The sequence below is a fragment of the Carassius gibelio genome, chromosome A20, assembly GCF_023724105.1.
Source record: "Carassius gibelio isolate Cgi1373 ecotype wild population from Czech Republic chromosome A20, carGib1.2-hapl.c, whole genome shotgun sequence".
In the NCBI taxonomy this organism is placed as follows: Eukaryota; Metazoa; Chordata; class Actinopteri; order Cypriniformes; family Cyprinidae; genus Carassius; species Carassius gibelio.
The window spans coordinates 28,316,222-28,336,967 of record NC_068390.1 but is presented as its reverse complement, the minus strand read 5'-3'; the positions used below and the strand labels follow the sequence as shown (position 1 = coordinate 28,336,967).

Genomic DNA, 20,746 nt, shown 5'->3' with positions numbered 1-20,746 from the left:
TGTTATCTGTTTCTGATGCAGAAAAGCTAGTTCATGCATTCATGACCTCTAGACTGGACTATTGTAATGCACTTCTAGGTGGTTGTCCTGCTTCTTCAATAAACAAGCTACAGGTCGTCCAAAATACAGCAGCTAGAGTCCTTACCAGGTCAAGAAAATATGATCATATTACCCCAATTTTACAGTCTCTGCACTGGCTACCTATTAAGTTCCGTATCAGTAACAAATTATCATTACTTACCTATAAGGCCCTAAATGGTTTAGCTCCTGCGTACCTAACTAGCCTTCTACCACGTTACAACCCATCACGCACCCTAAGGTCACAAAACACTGGACTTTTGGTCGTTCCTAGGATAGCAAAGTCCACTAAAGGAGGTAGAGCTTTCTCACATTTGGCTCCCAAACTCTGGAATAGCCTTCCTGATAATGTTCGGGGTTCAGACACACTCTCTCTGTTTAAATCTAGATTAAAAACACATCTCTTTCGCCAAGCATTCGAATAATGTATCTTTTAAATTGTGAGTGTAGTTGCATCTGATCAAATGCACATTCTTATTCTTTAGCTTGGGTTAAACTAATATATTTTACTTTGTTGGATCAGCAGCTATGCTAATGATGTCTCTATGTGTTTCTCTGTTTCTGCTGGATCTTCATCCCGTGGTAACTAGGATTTACACAAGCTCCAGTCTGGATCCAGAACACCTGAGAAGAGATGATGCTGACCATCAGAGGACCTCAGATGATGCTGACCCTGAATCAACAACAGAACTAACAGATATTGCTACAAGTGTGACTGCATTATATAATAATTATTAATTATTAATCATATTAATAATGTTCATCGTCTGGCTGACCACGTCTTGTATTAATTTTTCTACAAATCCTGTCATACGTGCACAAATTGACAGTCACCACTTATAAGCTATTACTAAATATTGTGGAAACATAATTTTCTGTAAAGTTGCTTTGTAACGATTTGTATTGTAAAAAGCGCTATACAAATAAACTTGAATGGAATTATATCACAAGGATTTCTGAAATAAATAACAAAACACCTGAATAATATATTCAGAATCAAAAACTAAAGTGGCTTCTGCATCATAAAAGCTGTTGTGTTGAGCCCTTAAAAATGTTCCTTTCACAGCTTAAGTATGAAAACTATCAACAATGGACAACATAACACAGAACTTTTTGAAATAAATAAATGAAAGCAATCTAAATTTATATTATAAAAAATAATATTCAGAATCAATTTCAAGAAACATACATACAAACATATACCGACATATATATATATTTATAAGGGCTGTCAGTCAATTAAAATTTTGAATGTAATTAATCACAGGGTGCTGCGATTAATCTAATTAGACGCAAACTAAATTTGGCTGTGAAAATACCCCCAAAAGATAATTTGAATCTATTATTGTGTTAACTGTTTAGGCTTTATTTACAGCCTAACATAAAGTATGGGACATAAAAAAAAGATAATTTGAGAAACATCTCAGTATTCTTTTTTTTCATGCAGTGAAAGTCACTAATGACCAAAACATCTTTGTTTTGCAACAGTCTTCAAAATACCTTCTTTTATGTTGTGCAAAGGAGAGTACATCATTCAGGTTTGAGACAACATGAGGGTTTAAATGATGCTGTAAAAAATAAACTAAAACTACCAGCGAGTGAGTGACTGTAAATGTCTTTATGAATCGATTCACGCTCCGAACTCCCGAACTGACTCAAATGATTCGCGATCCCGCTCCCAGCTCCCGAACAGACTCAAATGATTCGCGATCCGCTCCGAACTCCCGAACTGATTAAAATGATTCACCCTCCGAACTCCCGAACTGACTCAAATGATTCACGATCCCGCTCCGAACTCCTGAACTGATTAAAATGATTCACGCTCCGAACTCCCGAACTGACTCAAATGATTTGCGATCCCGCTCCGAACTCCCAAACTGATTAAAATGATTCACGCTCCGAACTCCCGAATTGATTAAAATGATTCACGCTCCGAACTCCCGAACTGACTCAAATGATTCGCGATCCCTCTCCGAACTCCCGAACTGATTAAAATGATTCACGCTCCGAACTCCCAAACTGATTAAAATGATTCACGCTCTGAACTCCCGAACTAATTAAAATGATTCACCCTCCGAACTCCCGAACTGACTCAAATGATTCGCGATCCCGCTCCGAACTCCCGAACTAATTAAAATGATTCACCCTCCGAACTCCCGAACTGACTCAAATGATTCACGATCCCGCTCCGAACTCCTGAACTGATTAAAATGATTCACGCTCCGAACTCCCGAACTGACTCAAATGATTTGCGATCCCGCTCCGAACTCCCAAACTGATTAAAATGATTCACGCTCCGAACTCCCGAATTGATTAAAATGATTCACGCTCCGAACTCCCGAACTGACTCAAATGATTCGCGATCCCTCTCCGAACTCCCGAACTGATTAAAATGATTCACGCTCTGAACTCCCGAACTAATTAAAATGATTCACCCTCCGAACTCCCGAACTGACTCAAATGATTCGCGATCCCGCTCCGAACTCCCGAACTAATTAAAATGATTCACCCTCCGAACTCCCGAACTGACTCAAATGATTCGCGATCCCGCTCCGAACTCCCAAACTGATTAAAATGATTCACGCTCCGAACTCCCGAACTGATTAAAATGATTCACGCTCTGAACTCCCGAACTGATTAAAATGATTCACGCTCCGAACTCCCGAACTGACTCAAATGATTCACGCTCCGAACTCCCGAACTGACTCAAATGATTCACGCTCCGAACTCCCGAACTGACTCAAATGATTCACGCTCCGAACTGCCGAACTGGCAACACCAGTGTTGTGCTAGTTACTAAGAAATAGTATCTAGTTACAGTTACTAGTTACCTAATTCAAAAAGTAACTCAATTACTTTGTTGATTACTTACACCAAAAAGTAATGCATTAGTGCATTTTTAGTTACTTTTTTAAAGAACTTTCTTTAATGTTCCTAAGACAGAGATATCAGCTTTAATGCACTTGTAAAAATAAAAAAGGTAGTCAAAATATATGATTTACCATACACCCTGAAAAGAAGTGGAACATTTTTTCAAATAACTCCATTTAATGTTAATAACTTAATTTGTAAACATTTTTTTTTCTTCACAAAATGATTTTTTGAGAGAGACCAGGGACACAAGGCAGAGAACCGAGATCTGTCTCACACACTTCTTATAAACCTCAAGCATCTTCTTTAAAGACTCGTCTTTATATCCAAAGATGGGCTCAAATACATACGTATTTTATTACAAATTACAAACACTAGAGCAGATATCTCTTCTGTCCTGTAATAACATTCAGTGAGGAATATCTGATGTCAATATTTTAGTACATAGCCAGTTTGCACCGAGCACCAGAACAGCTGCTTGCATTCTAGTAAACATATTTCAAGAATGTTTAGATGTTTGAGTTTCTCATCTACTAAAAAGGTCGCTTTAGCTATCTATAGATCTGTAGGAGCCATCACTAACAAAAATAAAAGTGATGTAGTTCAATTTAACTGCAGAACAAACTTGGTAAACTTGTAAGGGACTCATGTAGTTACCTGTGCGAGAGAAATGTAGAGCAGAAACACACAGACGAGTCTCTTCATGTCCATCCACTGCACACATGCACCGTCTCCAGAGCACACTGCATTTAACTCATCAACCACTGAACTGACATTCAGTTACATAGAGCTCAGACAATCCAAGAATCTCCAGTAATCTACATGTCTAAAGAAACTTTTCCTGTTTAGCAGTCGGATCAGTGTTACTGGTGTTTGTTCATGTGGATCAGCTCACTCTCCGCTCGTCCTGTCCAGTGGCCTGCTACATGAGAAATGTGGGATAATTAGGTCAATGTGTGCACTGTGTTTGCGTTTCACTACGACTGACAGGTGCTTTATGATCCACTTGCCTATTAAACCTCAGAAAACTAGAACATTGTTTTAATCTGGCACAAGTTTGGTCTGAACACAAGTCTCACAAAAGATAAACAGCACGTACCATTAACCCCAACTCAGATTAAGATACACTGAACACAAGATAACTCTTATTAACAATACTGGGGTGCGCTTCCCAAAAGCATAGTTAACCAACATTTGATGATGCACTGACAGATGGAGGTGGAAACAGAGAGCTGTGTGAGTTTAATCAGGAGGGGATCTGGGATGACTAATCTGTCATATTGGCTTCAATGTAAGCATTTTTGACTCACAAAAAAGGTAACTTCCTGAATATACAGGTAGTTTTAAAGCATTAGTTCACCCAAAAATGAAAACTGTCATTGACTCACCCTCATGTCTTTCCAAACACATAAGACCTCCGTTCATCTTCAGAACACAGTTTAAGATATTTTAGATTTAGTCCAGGAGCTCTCAGTCCCTCCATTGAAGCTGTGTGTACGGTCTACGGTCCAGAAAATTAATAAAAACAAAGTAGTCCATGTGACATACATTAGAATTTGTAGAATTTTCAAAAACACAATTTTGGTCCAAAAATAATGACTTTATTCAGCATCATCTTCTCTTCCGCTCTAACTGACGTCACATGGACTACTTTGTTTTTCTTACCTTTCTGGACGTGGACAGTAGACCGTACACCTTAAAACCACCACGGCAAAAAGACCAAGGGAACGTCAATTTCCCAATTCATGACCCCTTTAATATAGTTGGGGGGGGACACACCAGTTAATCGTTTTCATGTTACAACCTCAAAGACCTGGATGGGAAATCATCCATAGAACTGCAGCACAAGCCTTTCAGTTTTTCTAGCCGTTCCACAGGCACAAGTATTTAGATTACCTCTCAAGTGAACAAAATGCGAGTTTTGGCGATTTCAAATTACTATTAAACACCCACTGCAATATATCAGTCATTAAACCGTGCCACAAACACTGCAACACTTAATGGCCTTAATACATTTAAGCCACAATACTAAGAGACCAAAGTCAGGAAACTATTAATGTGAAACTTCAGACAGTTTATATGGTGTTCATGTTTGTCTGTACAAGTTACACAAGAAGTTTACTGCACTTGCCTTTTAACGTTTTACTACATTTTGCAAACTGCAGAAATAACTGGTGGTTAGTGGAGCAAAGCTTTGGGTCTCCCTCCAGGTGGTGATTCCGGTGTGTGAGGTCAAACTATTGAGACAGTGATCTTGGTTTTTACACGGTTTATTAAAGAGACCAGATTTACATGATCAGAATAACTGCTCCACTAGAAACCACCGTCTGCTCACTAGAGATGGTCTTCACATGAGTGTCCCTTCCTGCAAGAGAAATGTTAGAAGTGTGAAGGGAAATAGTGACAGATTCTCAGTTCCTCTAGTCAAGAGAGAGCAAGAACTCACTCGTCCTGCCGCAGCTTTGCTCACAGGAGCCAGAAGACGGATGGCACACCGCTGTACTACAGTGGATGAAGATCTGACAGGGAGGAAAGAGGGTCAAGTCAAATCTAGAAACAGGAGTAACACTAAAGGTTAAAGTAAAGCAGCATACAGTTTCCTGCAGAGGAGCCAGTGATGTGGGATCCACAAACGTGAACATCTTCACAATGAAGCGCTTGTAGTGGGTTGGGAACTGAAGACCAGAAGAGCCAGTCACTGGAACCAATGTGGTCAGGTAACGGTCATCCTGGTAAGGGCATCTGAAAGGGACAAGGAGGTTAGAAAAGCCACAGACTAACTGGATAAACATGGTCATTACTCACCCATCAACCAGAAGGTCCCACTGGGGTAGACTGAGTGGATTGGGGGCGGAAGTTGCCCAGCAGTGTCCCAGCATCAGGACAATGTTGGGGTCAGTCCTCTCCACAATGTGCACCTCAACATACACAGGCTCCCGCAGGACTTTTGTGATGGGATAATCAGCATCACTGTAGTAGGACGTGTAGGCCTCATCCCCTGAGGAACACCAGGGATTAAACACTGCTGCAACCTGGAGTCTAAAGATACTAGGAACACATGGGACAAGAACACACCTTCTGCACACCCTTTGGTGACACACTGACCATTGGCCAGTCTAAGCTCCACCCTGAGGGGTCCAGGGGCAGCTACTGGTGGAGGTGGAGGAACAGTGTTGACCTCCACAACCAGAGCTTCCACAGAAGTGCCAGAGTACCTACACTGGAAGAGAAGCCTGGACAAACCATGAGCTTGTAGCATTTGTTACAGACCACCAAATAAGACCAGCATAGAGCACCTACTCAAAGTGACTGTCCCTTGTGATTGAACCAAGTGGTCCAATCCCCACTTCATACGAGGAGCTCATTCTGTTCTCATACACCACATAACCGCTGTCCTCCTGCAAATAGCAACACTGTTGGCATCCAGTCCATCACAGGCCATGCAGAATAAAACCATAAGCATCTCCTCACCATCACTCTTGTGCCACATGCAGTCACAGGGAACTGGTATACAGCAAAGGAAGGTGTGGACCCCACAGGACTGCAAGCTGGGTCACTTCCTCCCAGTAAACTGACTGAATCCAGACTCAGTCGAGGCAGTGTAACATCTCTAGCCACCACTACCACAAACTGACCATCTCTTATACACTGGACAGTCACTGGAACAGAGAGGAACAAGAGCAGGTTCATGTTGAGGATCAGTTTAACTGAGAGTATAACCCTGACTCACTCTTACCGGTCTTCCCATAGTAACACTGCTGTCCACTAAAGCAGCAGTTGATAGCTTCACATTCAGCACTACTGATACCAGGTTGTCCACATTGGATCTGCTCAGAATCAGCTACAGAACATCTGTCCAAAGGCTCAGCCTTCGCTACTTGCTTCTGAAACTGAATCTTCTGAGGAAGCTGCTGATTAGTCTGTTGAACTGACTGCTGAAGCCGCTGGTCAGTTTGCTGGAGCATCAGAGCTGGAGGATTCTGGGACAGTTTACTCCACTTACCCTTCTTTGGAAGAGCATGACAGAGAGCACACAGTGCTAATACCTGAACCAGCCACCAACTTCCAGCCATTGTCCAACAGCTAATCACACTATTGAGATACTGCACATTGGTCTTTTTGTACTCTTGTATCTCAGCTAATTAGCAATAGTCCCTCCCACTTCATTAACAATCATGATTCTCCAGACTTGATGAGTGATTGTCATTGGATCTTAAGATTAAATTATCTTTTCCATGTTGGACCTTGCTGAATTCAAAATATCCTACTAATCTGATTGAAAAAAAAAAAGGCTGACTTTAGGCTGACTTTATTCTCATTGCTTTATTCTCATTCTCAAGTTTCATTGCTTGGGGTAAACAAGCTTCCATTGAAGTATGTAAGTGAAGTTTATTGAAACCACTGGAGAACACAGAGTTAAAGAGATACAGTCCTGACAGCTGTTTATTCAAGATCAGACCTCAGTCTTTCTCTAGTAAAACATGACTGCTAAAGATAAAGACCAATCTGAGTTCACATTACTAATCGACAAGACCCCAGCTGCAAACACCACATTTTTTATGTTTATTTTTTCACAAAACTCATAAATACACCAATTTTTTTTAACATATTCAGCAATTGAAACTCATTTTTAACACAATTGAAATATTATGTAGTTTCTTATGACTATGGTCAAGATGCCTTCCATGATCTGTCTGTGACGGTGCAAGATCAAGCATGCATTTAAATATAACCAAAACAATTTTTTTTTATCATTCAGCGGCGGAAATGGGCTTCTATCGTTTAGACTGGATAAATGTCTGGAGGTTCTCTGGAAAACCGTTTAGTGCAGGGGTTCTCAGAGAGTGTACGAGACGTGAATTTAAATTGTATTTATTTACAGATGCATTTTTGTCACACTCTAGTACGTTTCGTCCGTGTGTGAAGAAGCTTCAGGGCGTAGCGCTAATATGTGAATGAATAAATTCTGAAGAAGTAAACTTCCCCTTCTCAGGGAGTAGGGAGCAATGAACACTGTGTAGGGATCATGTCGATCGGAACACAGATCATTCACCTGCTATTCAAATTAAGTACAGCTGACTAATATGAAAGACATTAAGCTATTATAGATCAGGACAGCTGAGCTAGATTTAAAGTGTCCAGTTCATTTCTCGGTGGAGAAGGCTCTCTTCATGAGAGGCGGCTGATTCTTTCCCGCCTCATAGACTGAATCCGGAAGAGGGGTGCTGAGACAACACCAGTCTGGGATGCGGCCCGTCTGGTTGTAGTAATCTCTGGACACCGAGCGACTCCCTAAAATGTCCTGCAGTGCTCCGAATATAGCACCTACATGGGAAGAAGAGACAAAACAACCTTGAGTGAATGGTTCAGGGTTCACGGGCAGAGAATTGTGATCTCTTAAAGGAACTGTTCTCCCTAAATTGCTTTAACAATCAGGAATCTGAAGGCCTCACCTCCTAACCAGGCGGTGCAGTTGGGTTTGGCAGGTGGGCTGTGGATTCGGAAGCTCTTGGTAGCCAGAGCATCACGGTACTTGGGTTTCTCCACCAGCGAGCGGATCTCAGACAGGAGACGGTGCAGGAACCCGGGCAGCATGGACGTACCGCCGATTATCACCAGGTTCTCCGACAGAACCTTACGAGTGTCGATGGGACACTGGAGACAGAGGTGAATACACAAACTGTCTAACGTGCAATTTAGATTTTTTTATGTTTGAATGAATCTAAAACACTGTTTACATCTTTAGATTTCAACAGTTATTTATTTACTTGTCACTAAAAAGACTTTCAGAATTTATCCTCACATCGAATTAAAAAACGAAATCCTCTGATCTTTTGTACCTTCACCAGAGTGTCCAGCAGCAGCGTGGCGATGGATTTCTCCTCATTGTCCTGCTCGAACAACATCTCGGCCACAGAGTCTCTGGAGAACAGCAGAACATGGGGTTAGATTAATAAACAATCCCAATCTCAGTTCAAACATCTGACCTTGAGCTATTCCAGTTAGAAAAAAGCAGATCATCACGTCTGGTTTGAAGGATTTTACCTGATGGATCCTTTAACATGCAGAATCTTCTGTCCATCCAATGGATACTCCACATCTGGGGGAGGAGCCGGTCTCTGAAGGACCAATCAGAATCAAGAGGAAATGCATACTAATTCCAAATCCGATTTTACAGAGTTAAAATTTTGCCAATGTTAACATATTAAATATGTTACTGGTAAACGATCTTTACCAGTGAAGATGGGACATTTAACAACAATCATCTGCAATCTTCAACAACTATAAAATATCCCATCATTTGTGCAAACAGTTAAAAACATGTTACACACTGAACCAGAATCTGTTTATTTTATACATGTTTTTTTAATGTTTTTGCTCACCAAGCCTGCATTTATTTGATGAAAAATACAAGAAAAATTAAATTATTTTTGAAAAAATATTACAATTTAATATAACCGTTTTCTCTGTGAATATACATTAAAGTGTAATTTATTTCTGTGATGCTCCGCTGTATTTTCAGCATCAGTCTTCAGTGTCACATGATCTTCAGAAATCAGAATAATATGATGATTTACTGCTCAATTATCAATGAATGTTGTGAATGTGTGTTTTTTCCCCTAGTATTTATAGCAATAGTTGATTAGCCGCTTCTCTGACCTCAGCAGATCCGTCCAGGTTAAATCTGGCCTCCTGGATCTTCATGCCCCTCTGCAGGTCACTAACGAAACACGTCCGCACTAAACACAGACACAGTCAACATGTCCCATTTTCATTTTACAGACGAGTCAAGATGTTTTCTGCATGGGGAAGCGTGTCTTTATGACGTACCTTTGATATCCTCCACAACATCCTCTGGAACGCAGCCTGTGACAGACCAACAGATAAACACTAAGCAGTGCATATGAGCTATAGCCTGATGCTGGAGTGTGATGCTGAACGGATGGTGTGATGTGTGTGTGTGTGTGTGCTCTTACTGATGACGGTGGGCAGACTGAGTCCGGTGCCAGAGTCAGTGTCCAGTGTGCACTGCTCACTCAGCAGACTGTGAAGCTCCCTACAGAGGAACAAGAGCACTCAGAACACAAGTGCATGACCCTACACACTCGTTTCACACACACTCACCTATGAATGGCTTTTCCTCCCATCGGTAGAGCTTCCCACGCAGACAGGATCGGAATGCCTTCATAGATCTAGTGCACTGTTAAAGTCACCTAACACTTCAAACCACAGATAATAGTGTGTGTACACACAACAACGCTTTATAATCATCCAGACCAGGAGTAAGAATTATAGGAAAAGGTTACCCAAAAATGACCTAAAGTGAATGGGTGCCGTCAGAATGAGAGTCCAAACAGCTGATGTATACGAGTGTATAATCCATAATAACACTTCCACCATTGAACAGTGCATCTGCTGTCGTCTCTCACAGATCTGTTTAAACGCTGCTGGATCTGTGCAGATTTCTCTCCTGATTCAGACCAGAACACTTTTTCACTGGAGGAAGTGTTATTATGGATTATAGACTCTATGTGTTTGAGTTAAAATCATCTTAATGCTGGATGTGTTTCAGGTTTTGTCTTCTCCAGATGTTCACTGATGGACAGTGGATTATTTGGATGTTTTTATCAGACTCTCGTTCTGACGGCACCCATTCACTTGCAGTGAACAAGTGATGCAATGCTACATTTCTCCAAACCTGATGAAGAAACAAACTCATTGTAGCACATTTACAGCAAATAGTCACGTCTGGGTGAACTATTAAATAGTTTCAGAGCTCAAAGGATGCTGGTAACACCAGGGTCTCTGTATATCCACAGTCCATGACGAGAGCAGACTGGATGCCCAGAGTCATGACAGACATCAGATGACTCGGAGCAAACAGGACCGACGGCACCTGCAACAGATTTATTAGTGTCTTTCAGCAGACACGACTGTTTGAGCGTTTATTTCGACGCCTTCTATTCACTGGAAGCATATCTAAACATCTGTCAGTCATTTTCAGCTAGGACTATGCTGTGAAACTGCTTTGGATGAGCACTGAGAGCATGACTTCACCTCGAAGTGCTTGAAGAAGACTCTGGAGAGCGTCTCTCTGAAGTGTGAAGGACAGAGGATGGACTCAACGATCACCACGCGCCGGTCTCGAGGATTCACCAGCAGATGCCTGAAGGGAGGAAGAGCGTCACGAGATCAGCTGCGGAGAGCAAACACAAAGCGCTCTCAGAACAGAAGAGAACAGCGTGTGTGTTACCGGAAGTACAGCAGGTGAACGAACTCCTTCAGGATGCTGTAGAGCTCCTCAGTGTTGATGTTGTACTGCACGACTCGAACCGCCTGAGAAACACACGATCAATAATGATTCTCACGTTATATTCAGATCGAGAGTATTCAATCAACAGGGTCACTGTGATAATATTATACTGCTGCTTAAAACATTTGTAAAACATAGATGCAGCAAATGATCATGTTAATTGATTAACGTGATGTGGAACAGAGATGATTCCCACAGGAGCGTGAGAGCGTTCCCAGACTGACCTCCGGAGATCCGGAGCGTTTGATCTCACTGGGAATGATGAATCTCGGCCCCGTCTCACCGGCAAAACCACATCTACACAAGAAACCAGAGCATCCTCCGTCAGCACAAACACAGCAATACTTCTGCTTCACATTATCATATAGAAGGGTTATATGTAAAATAAATTTTTATATATATATATATATATATATATATATATATATATATATATAGATAGATAGATAGATAGATAGATAGATAGATAAAATGTAACAAATAATAAACAAATTTGTTAGATAAAATTTGAAACAAAATTTGGTTTTAAGTCAAATAAATGTTATTAAAAAACATCTATAAATATTTGACGGATAATATTAGTCAATAAAAATAATAGCTACAATGATAATAATAATAATACCCTTTAAGGGACATTTAATAACTTTTTTATATTCCATCATAGACTATGGAGTGAAATATGAAACATGGATCCGTGAGATTCAACACATTTTATAGAATTACTAACGTTAGCATGCTAGGAATCAATGGTGTCAGTAACGTTATGTTCAAATAACGGTATTTACACGCCACTGTGCTCCTAAACATACGGTAACATTATGTTTTTTTGTTCGTGTCATCGATTTAAAGATGAACTAATGAACGAGGATGATTAAATCATGTATTTCTGAATAAATCTTCTTCGTAACACGACTGTATTTATATTGAAGCTCACTCACTTGGTGTAGGCCGCTCCTAAATCAATCACCACGGCTGTCTTCTCGCCTCCGCTGCCCAGGCCTTCGAACAACGGCATTATATCGATAGAAATGAGTAGAAATGTCAGAAAACAGAATTATTATTAAAGTGTAAACACCGCGTCAGACGGAAGGGCGGCCGGGGTCCTTCGCGATGGCTGCCCCGCATCTGCCTGACTGAAACGGCTCCGCTGATCTGAGATCAGTTCGTCACTGTCTGTAAGAAAGCGCGGGGTTTGTGTGAAGCTGAACTCAGATCAGCGCCTGACTGAGACTCATCTAGACATCCTAATTTAATTCATATCATCTCATTTTCGCTATTTCTTCATTTCTTATTTTCATTTTTATTTTTATTGATAAAGAGTTTTGTCATTATAAGTGCGTGTGTACTTCAAAATATAATAATAATAACAATTATTAATAATACAATTATTATTATTATAATAATAATTATTATTATTAATTACAATTATTATTAATTATTATTATTATTATTATTATAATTTGAAACCAAAATAAGTTGTTTCATTCAAATAATTTTTCAAGAGTATTACATTACATTAAAGCGACTTAATTAACAATAAAATCAATCCAAAACAACAAAAGAGCAATGATATATAAGAGCTATAACAAGTCTCAGTTAGCTTAAACGCAGTACATATAGCAAAGGCTTTTTAAATAATATAATAAATAAAACAAAACAAATAGAATGGAAAAAAATTAGAGCAAGCTAGTGTTAGAGGTCTTTTTAAATAAAAAGAAAACAAATTTAATGTATTATCATAAAAATATATAAACATTAAAAATAACAATAGTCAATAATGATAACGAAAAACAACAATAATAATGATAATAACTTGAGACCAAAATTAGGTTTTATATATATATACCTAAAAAATAGCAGTAGTTGTCAATATTAATAATAATAATAATAGTAATTTGAAGCCAAAGTTTGGTTATGAGTGTAAAACAATTTGTAAATGTATTTGTAAATTAATTCAGAAAGTTTAATAATAATAAAAATATAAATACAAAACATAATTAATAAGTAATCATAACAATAGTTCGTGCAGTGTGCGCAGACTCGTGGCGCGCGGCTGGACCTGATGACGCAGACAGAGCTCAGAGCTGCTGCTGATGTTCACGCGCAGGTGAGGAGAGCCTCGTTACTGTCCTTCTGTGTGTTTACCTCGTTATGAAGAGGAGCAGTCAGTTTCTGCATGCGGTCACGCGCAGGACTCGAGGGAATCTGCCCCACAGACACGCACACACACACACACACACACACACACACACACACACACACACACACACACACACAAACACACACACACACACACACACACACATTCTGACAGTGACAGTCCAGAAATAACGCGTGCAGTGCCTGAGAAAACCACGCGCGCGTCTGCAAGAATGTTGGTATGAAAGGATGCAAACAGAACAATAATGCATGAACATTTCTGCATGAGAGAGTCGCGCGCATTGTCTCTGAGACGAGCTCTGTGCTATTTTTAGACACTGTGTGTGTGTGTGTGTGTGTGTGTGTCAAGTTACTGCTGCAGAACTGAAAGAGCAAGAAAATGCAGACTTTTACAGAATGATGGAAAAACTAGCAGCACATAACTTTCAAATATAGGCAAATCTAAGATATATTATTATTGTGCTCAAGGATTTGACTGAGGCTACTCTTTACTGTTTTTAATGTTGTTGTTGTTGTTGTTGTTGTTGTTCACCAGGAAAAACATCCCTTTTGACCCAAACCCCATTGGTTACTGTAGTTAAATCATAGTAACCACAAATCAGCCTAACCATGATTCTGATACACTAAACATATTTTATAGTATTTGTAGTAAAACTGTGGTTATATAAAAACGGTAACACTTTACAATAAGGTTCATTAGTTTACACGAACTAAACATGAACAACACTTCCACTGCATTTATTAATCTTAGTTCATTTGAACATTTACCAATGCATTATTAAATTAAAATTAGTTAATGTGCTGTGAACTAACATTAACAAAGATTCATAAATACTGTGTTGTTTATTGTTTGAACTAACATTAAATAACAAATATTACCGTAATAAAACCACAGTTCGTTTTCTAAAGTTATGTATATTTGGGGTACTCTTTCTTTAATTCTTTTGCTTTTATAACTGTATACTACTGCTTTTAATGGATTGATATTTCCTAAAAAAAGAAGTCATTAAAAAACGATTGGCGATCCGATTGGAGTGAATCATTTTGTGAAGCAATGACTGACTCGAGTTTCAAATCCAAACTTACACCCTTGGTGTTAAAGCTGAACGTCTAAAAGCAATGCATGCCCCTCATATCCATAAAATAAAAATATAAGCAACTTCTTGAGTTCATAGCACACCGCTTGGGATTTTCTCTTCTGCAGGAAGTGTGCATTGGTGTTTCAGATCTGGTTCCAGCTGGACGGATCCACAATGTTCACCGCTGCAACTCTGCACAGTCTCCTGATGGTGGCGCTGTGTCTCGTAAGCTGGGCCGTCCCTCACGGGAGACACCCAGGAGACCTTCACGGAGAAGAGAAAGAGTCCTCCTCATCTCTGATGGACAGATCCCGGGCTTCAGACTCCTCCAGTCTCATCAGTTCCTCACAAACCTCTGCAGCGGACAGCACTGAAGCTGGAGACGCTCATGTCCCGGACTCAGACTTCAGCTCCAGACCGCTGGACGCTCCGGACACCTGGACAGAAGCGGATCGTCTGCAGACAGGTGAGGGAACCAGACAAACTACAGACGTGCAGCGGCTCACATAAAATAAACTGTTGCTACTTAATATGAAATAAACAGAACTGAAGTAAAAAATAATAATTATGAAATGGGTTGGATTTTATTGTGTCGTTGTTACAGTGTAATTATATGCAGTTTTAATTAACTACATGTGCTTAGTATATAATGTTAGGGTTACTCTGCATAATTAATGAAACTAAACGTTAAAAAAAGACTAAAACAGATGCAAAGCTATTTTAGTATCATTGAGATGATATTATATTTAGAATTTTGAATATTTTTTTTGTAATTGTTGACTAGTTGAAATCATTGAAAATTTTATTTCAAGTAGCAAAAATGTTCTTAGTTAACTATAATAACCCTGGTTCAGAATATGAGCAGTATTAATCGATCCTGAGCGCAGTTTGAGATCTCATCTGAGGTTTTCTGACAATATCAGAAGGATTAAGAGTCGTTATCAGATCCGTTGTGTTCAGTGTCCGTGTGCTAGAGTCTCTCAATCACACTGAATGAATCTGATGAGTCTGAGAGCGTCCCGCTCCACTTCGAGTCCTCAGCGGACGCCGGCGACAGCCTAATTACTTTCTATTCTGAGATCTGCTGGAAGAAAGTGGGACTGGCTGCTAAAAGAGGAGACACACATTATTCATGCTCACACGTCCTGATGGGGTTGATCTTCTTGGCTCACGGTGTCTGACATGAAGTCAACATGTGTCAAATATCAGTGGAGTCATTGTTTCAGACGCAGCGTTTCTAAAACATTCATGGATCAGTAATGCATCATGGATGATAAGACGAAATGCAGACGACTTCTCAAAGTGAGAATGCAATGGTGCATCAAATGAAGCTTAACTAGATCATTTATTTCTCTTCGCAAAATGAGCAGCAAACCTTTTTGACTGAACTGTATATTATAGTTCTTACAAATCAGTTCATTTTCCTATAAAAATAAAATAAAAACTAAAACTTAATATAGACAAAAAAGGACTAAAATTAACTAAAAATATAAAAAATTTTCTCATTCGATTTAGTTACACTGATGTAATAAAATAACTAAAACTTAAATAAAATTAATACAAACTATACAGACATAAATATACAAAAAACTGATAAAGTAATACAATTTAAATATGAGAAAATCACACAGAAAAATTACTAAAACTTTACATGTTACTGGGAATAAATAAAATTAAATTAAAAACACATTTTATTCCAGTTACTGTTTATTCAGAATCAGCATTTCATATTTTGATTTAGTTTAACTTGATGCACTAAAATAACTAAAACTGAAATAAAAACTTCTACAGACATATTTTTGTAAAAATGACAAAAACACAAAAAACTACTCAAACTTAGAAAAAATAAAGATAAAGTTAAATTTAATTCTAAATAAAAACAAAAACTATATTTTTATTTTTACACTTTGAGCAAATCTGAGCCCAGTCTGAGGTTTTGTGTGTTTTCTGAGAACATGAGAAGTGATCCAGATATTTTGACTGCTTGTGTCTGTCCTCTACTTCCTGCTCCAGAGGAAGTGAGCGTCTCGTCTCCGGCCACCATGTCCTCCGAAGACCTTCCTTTGATCTTTGAGCCGTTTGAAGACGTCACGGCACCCAGAGCATCATCTGGACCGTCTGTTGCCATGACGCCAGCGGCTGTAACCGTGGAGCGGATGGTGTCCATGGATACGGTTCACACTTCCTCTGACATCCGTCTCTTAGGAACGAAAGACCCAATCACAGAACGCCATCCGGAAGCAGAGCATCATGGGACGACACAACGTGAGTATAGCAGATCAGCAGTGATGACATATTTCTGAAGCTTCACTGAGTCCCTCAGATTAAGCCCAATATGATTTTTCTATTGGATTATTGCAGAAAGAAAGCTCTGTGACCCGTAAGAGTTTGAGTCATCCTAATAGTCTTCACAAATTAAAGAAACAGTTCTTCTGAAAATTACTATCTGCTGTAAATGTGTTCACCCTCAGTTCATCACAGTTTGTTTCTTCATCAGGTTTGGAGAAATGTAGCGTTGCGTCACTTGTTCACTGTAAGTGAATGGGTGCCGTCAGAATGAGAGCCCAAACAGCTGATAAAAACATCCAGTGAAAAAGTGTTCTGGTCTGAATCAGGAGAGAAATCTGCACAGATCAAGCAGCGTTTAAACAAATCTGTGTCTGAACAGCAGATGCACTTTTTCTCTGGAGGAAGTGTTATTCTGGATTATAGACTCTATGTGTTTGAGTTAAAATCATCTTAATGCTGGATGTGCTTCAGCTTTTGTCTTCTCCAGATGTTCACTGATGGACTGGAGTGCTGTGGATTTTTTTGATGTTTTTATCAGACTCTCATTCTGACGGCACCCATTCACTGACACTTGTTAGTAACCATCTTTTCAAGACTTTGGGGTTTTGGCTTAAAGAAATACGTCATCGCTCTATACACACAACATCTGCTGTCTAACTTCTGATGTAGATTTTTAATATTCTGAAAATGCTGTTAAGTTCTAAAGCTGACATAAGCTGTTCTGATTGGCCCAGCAGGTGATGATGTCACGCAGCGCTCTGTTACCCATCAGCCTCTGACGGCTGATCCCGAATTGAAAGGTTTGTCGTGTGTTCAGATCAGATCAGCTGAACGTCTCTGTGTTACAGAGGAGCCTGATGAAGATGAGGAGGATGAGGAGGTGGACTCTGATGAGGAGGAGAGCGAAGAGGACCTGACAGAGAGCACCATGGCCCCGCCGTACAGCCTGATCCCTCCTCCTCCCGTCTGGGTGCAGCGGAACCAGGGCCTGGGTGAGAGTCGAGCGCCGGATCACATCCGTCTCCTCGCTTCTTCATCATTATAAAGAGACTTCTCTCTCTCTCTCTCTCTCTCTCCCTCTCTCTCTCACACACACACACACTCTCTCTCTCTCTCTCTCTCTCTCTCTCTCTCTCTCCCTCTCTCTCACACTCTCTCTCTCTCTCTCTCGCTCTCCCTCTCTCTCTCTCACACACACACACACACTCTCTCTCTCTCTCTCTCTCACACTCTCTCTCTCTCACACTCTCTCTCTCTCACACTCTCTCTCTCTCTCTCTCTCTCTCTCTGTGTGTTTGCAGTGCGGAGCTGGGTGGAGCTCATCAGAGAGAAGGTACTGATGACTCTTTAAAAATGATAAATATTATTCTAATGTAAATCATCTGTTTACTGTGTGAATCTGTGTTAAAGTGTAATTTATTTCTGTGATGCTCCGCTGTATTTTCAGCATCATTCCTCCAGTCTTCAGTGTCACATGATCTTCAGAAATCAGAATAATATGATGATTTACTGCTCAAGAAACATTTCTGATTATTATCAGTGTTGAAAATATTTGACAAGTCTCTGATCAAGTAAGCGCAGCGTCTGTGAGCAGAAGAGTCTGTAAAGCGCTCGCTGGTGTCTGTAGGCTGGGTATGTGTCGGGGATGTTGGCTCCGGTGGGGATCGGCATCGCTGGAGCTCTTCTTCTGGTCGGAGCTCTCTACAGCATCAGAGCGATCCATCGACGGAGGAACAGCTTCAAACACCAGAGGAGGAAGGTACCATCATCACAGTCTTCAGTAGATTCATCTTCCATCCTTTACCTCTCAATCTGGTGATTTCCCTTCAATGTTGATGGTTTTCAGCCTCCCAGAGAAGTGCGCAGCGGACCAGACAACGCCATGCTGCTGGCCGACAGCTCAGAAGACGAGTTCTGACCAGAAACAGCTGAGATAGACACTCAGATCATCTAGAACATGAATCCTCTTTCAGAATCACAATCAGAACCATTTACACTGATGAGAAACATCATTGAGATGCTATTATTATATGCTTTAATAATATTTTGAGTCACATTTTATGATGTTTTCATTTATATATATGTGTGTGTGTGTGTGTGTCCATATAGTTGATAAAAAAATTATTCAGATTTAACTTATTTTTGTTATGTTTTTCAAGTACGTTGAATATTAAATTGTTAAATAAATTATTAAATTAAATGAGAAATAAAATTTAAATGAAAAATGTAATCTTGCAAACTAACTAAAAATATATATATTATTTTTTATTTTATTTCAAGCAACAAAAATGTTTTTATTATTATTATTTTTTAAATAAAGTGTCTTGGGTGAATGTTCATTTTCAGTAACTCAAAACAGTTAATTATTCCACTTGTATAACCGCATTTATATATGTGTTTATTTCTTGCTATTTTTCAGGTTTTAGTCCATAAAATATAAAGAATAACATTCTTCTGTTATTAAGATGCTGTCATCAGTTCAGAAACATTAATATCACCTGAAACGTCTGTCAGCCAATCAGAATCCAGGATCAAACAGTGATATAATAACAGCACACAATGCTTTACGACTCTGGTTTGATTGGAAGCCGCCTCACATTCACACACATCATGACAGAAATACTGTACTTACAGTAGACTGTAAATATGATCGTTATGATGTTGTTTTCATGACAATCTGATCTCCTCACGTGACGTGTTTGTGTTTCATCTGATTCACTGCAGGGTGTTTTTATCAAAGTTGTGAAATATCTTCAGTGTCCTACAAATGTGAACACTTCACTGTAAATACACTCAAATAAAAGATCTAATCATGTATTTTTTGCAGTGCTTTCTTTTTCTGTTACAAATGTATTTATTTTGCTGGTGTTCCTCATCAAAACTGGCCTTCAAATAATTTCTTATAAATGTCTGGTTATGCTGTATATAATGAACAAATTGAGATTTGCATCTTATTGACAGCTTGTTTTCTTTCAGTTAACACAAGTTTTGTGTTTCTTTCTGGAACTGATTAATTGCACGCCTCGTTGTATTGAGCTCACGCTTCTTCATATAACATGCAGCAGAACTTCATTCATCACTAATAAGGGTACTAAAGGAATCTTACCAACAAGCAAAGGTTTAAGAACAATCAAATATGTCCTAATCTTTAAGAAAATGTTTGTCAGTTATTTGTCAAGCATACACACATAGATGCACTTCTAACCAATGCACTGAAATACACCTGTACAACATGATCAGTTCATTTTTAATTGCATTGTTTAATGAAATATTGGTTTAACTTTCTATTCAATGAAAAACATTTATGGTGTTGTTGCAATGGCACACTAAAGACGATGGTCTCAATTCACTATTAAAAATACATTTACCTGGACGATTCTACCTGAATGTATAGCCTAGGCTCAAGTAAGAACACTTTCATCGCTACATGGTTCAGTCACTCTCAACAACTTCCTAAAGCTGTTTATACTGTGAAATTAATATCTTACGTCACGTACACACATCTGCACTTTGTTTATGATGAGAGCGTTCAGGCAGCGAGCGCGCGCACTGAACAAAACACAGGCTTTTCAGCGATGACTCATCTGAATGCCTCTGATTGGACAATGCATTCATGAGCTCAACAGAATCCCGTGTGATTGGTTACCAGTGTTGTGCTAGTTACTAAGAAATAGTATCTAGTACCAGTTACTAGTTACTTAATTCAAAAAGTAACTCAATTACTTTGTTGATTACTTACACCAAAAAGTAATGCATTACTGTTTAAAGTAACTTTTTAGTTACTGTTTTAAAGAACTTTCTTTAATGTTCCCATTAATGCACTTTTATGCGTTATGGTCTATACAAACACAAAGTAAAACAGAAATTAATTTTTAAACACTCAGACCAGCACAAACTGAATATTGTATATCACAAGGATTTCTGAAATAAATAACAAAACACCTGAATAATATAT

General features: G+C 39.3%; 3 protein-coding genes across 13 annotated transcripts in view; 1 reads left to right on the top strand and 2 right to left on the bottom strand.

Annotated features, from left to right (window-relative positions):
* The window catches only part of LOC127938272 (zona pellucida sperm-binding protein 4-like), a 34,491-nt gene extending 27,436 nt beyond the window's left edge, over positions 1–7,055 (bottom strand). For 3 of the 7 annotated variants that reach the window (XM_052534762.1, XM_052534763.1, XM_052534766.1), the window contains exons 1-7: positions 6,686–7,055; positions 6,421–6,608; positions 6,250–6,347; positions 6,025–6,182; positions 5,755–5,947; positions 5,544–5,691; positions 5,396–5,468 (exon numbers count right to left, since the gene is read on the bottom strand). In XM_052534762.1, the coding sequence (XP_052390722.1) occupies positions 5,396–5,468; positions 5,544–5,691; positions 5,755–5,947; positions 6,025–6,182; positions 6,250–6,347; positions 6,421–6,608; positions 6,686–7,022 (1,195 nt within the window). In that variant the 5' untranslated portion in view covers positions 7,023–7,055. Of the gene's footprint in view, positions 1–5,203; positions 5,315–5,395; positions 5,469–5,543; positions 5,692–5,754; positions 5,948–6,024; positions 6,183–6,249; positions 6,348–6,420; positions 6,609–6,685 lie in introns of those variants that run through there. The other 4 variants (XM_052534761.1, XM_052534760.1, XM_052534754.1 and 1 more) reach the window with 4 other exon arrangements.
* A 434-nt stretch (positions 7,056–7,489) lies between these two features.
* Positions 7,490–12,394, bottom strand: actr10 (actin related protein 10). The gene is made up of 13 exons (XM_052534768.1): positions 12,202–12,394; positions 11,488–11,560; positions 11,204–11,286; positions 11,008–11,116; positions 10,739–10,846; positions 10,075–10,142; positions 9,927–10,006; positions 9,781–9,816; positions 9,610–9,689; positions 8,995–9,068; positions 8,790–8,871; positions 8,403–8,604; positions 7,490–8,274 (listed from the first exon to the last, which is right to left on the bottom strand). The coding sequence occupies exons 1-13, from the start codon at positions 12,276–12,278 to the stop codon at positions 8,093–8,095; spliced, it is 1,254 nt and encodes a 417-aa protein (XP_052390728.1). The 5' UTR covers positions 12,279–12,394; the 3' UTR covers positions 7,490–8,092.
* Positions 12,395–13,283: 889 nt separating this feature from the next.
* On the top strand, positions 13,284–19,608 carry LOC127938279 (armadillo-like helical domain-containing protein 4). 5 transcript variants are annotated; one of them, XR_008148657.1, is made up of 7 exons: positions 13,284–13,370; positions 14,650–14,968; positions 16,516–16,767; positions 17,526–17,783; positions 18,093–18,124; positions 18,239–18,550; positions 18,638–18,655. XR_008148657.1 is itself a non-coding variant. In XM_052534775.1 (7 exons), exons 1-7 carry the CDS (start codon positions 13,326–13,328, stop codon positions 18,707–18,709), a joined length of 1,110 nt encoding a protein of 369 aa, XP_052390735.1. In that variant the 5' UTR covers positions 13,287–13,325; the 3' UTR covers positions 18,710–19,608. The 5 variants fall into 5 exon arrangements, 4 of the variants coding, with proteins under 4 accessions (XP_052390735.1, XP_052390737.1, XP_052390738.1 ...); XM_052534775.1 differs by having other exon boundaries at positions 13,287–13,370; positions 18,419–18,550; positions 18,638–19,608; XM_052534777.1 differs by having other exon boundaries at positions 13,292–13,370; positions 17,640–17,783; positions 18,419–18,550; positions 18,638–19,608.
* Positions 19,609–20,746: the final 1,138 nt, after the last annotated feature.

Bases quoted from the DNA above. Each gene is read 5' to 3' on its own strand.
- LOC127938279 (XM_052534775.1), top strand. From the start codon at position 13,326: ATGACGCAGACAGAGCTCAGAGCTGCTGCTGATGTTCACGCGCAG. The intron at 18,125-18,418 runs GTACTGATGACT...TGGTGTCTGTAG, and splicing joins TGGAGCTCATCAGAGAGAAG to GCTGGGTATGTGTCGGGGAT. The intron at 18,551-18,637 runs GTACCATCATCA...GATGGTTTTCAG, and splicing joins TCAAACACCAGAGGAGGAAG to CCTCCCAGAGAAGTGCGCAG.
- actr10 (XM_052534768.1), bottom strand. From the start codon at position 12,278: ATGCCGTTGTTCGAAGGCCTGGGCAGCGGAGGCGAGAAGACAGCCGTG. The intron at 10,847-11,007 runs GTGAAGTCATGC...AATCTGTTGCAG, and splicing joins TCTTCTTCAAGCACTTCGAG to GTGCCGTCGGTCCTGTTTGC. The intron at 10,007-10,074 runs GTGAGTGTGTGT...GTTCCTCTGTAG, and splicing joins GGAGGAAAAGCCATTCATAG to GGAGCTTCACAGTCTGCTGA.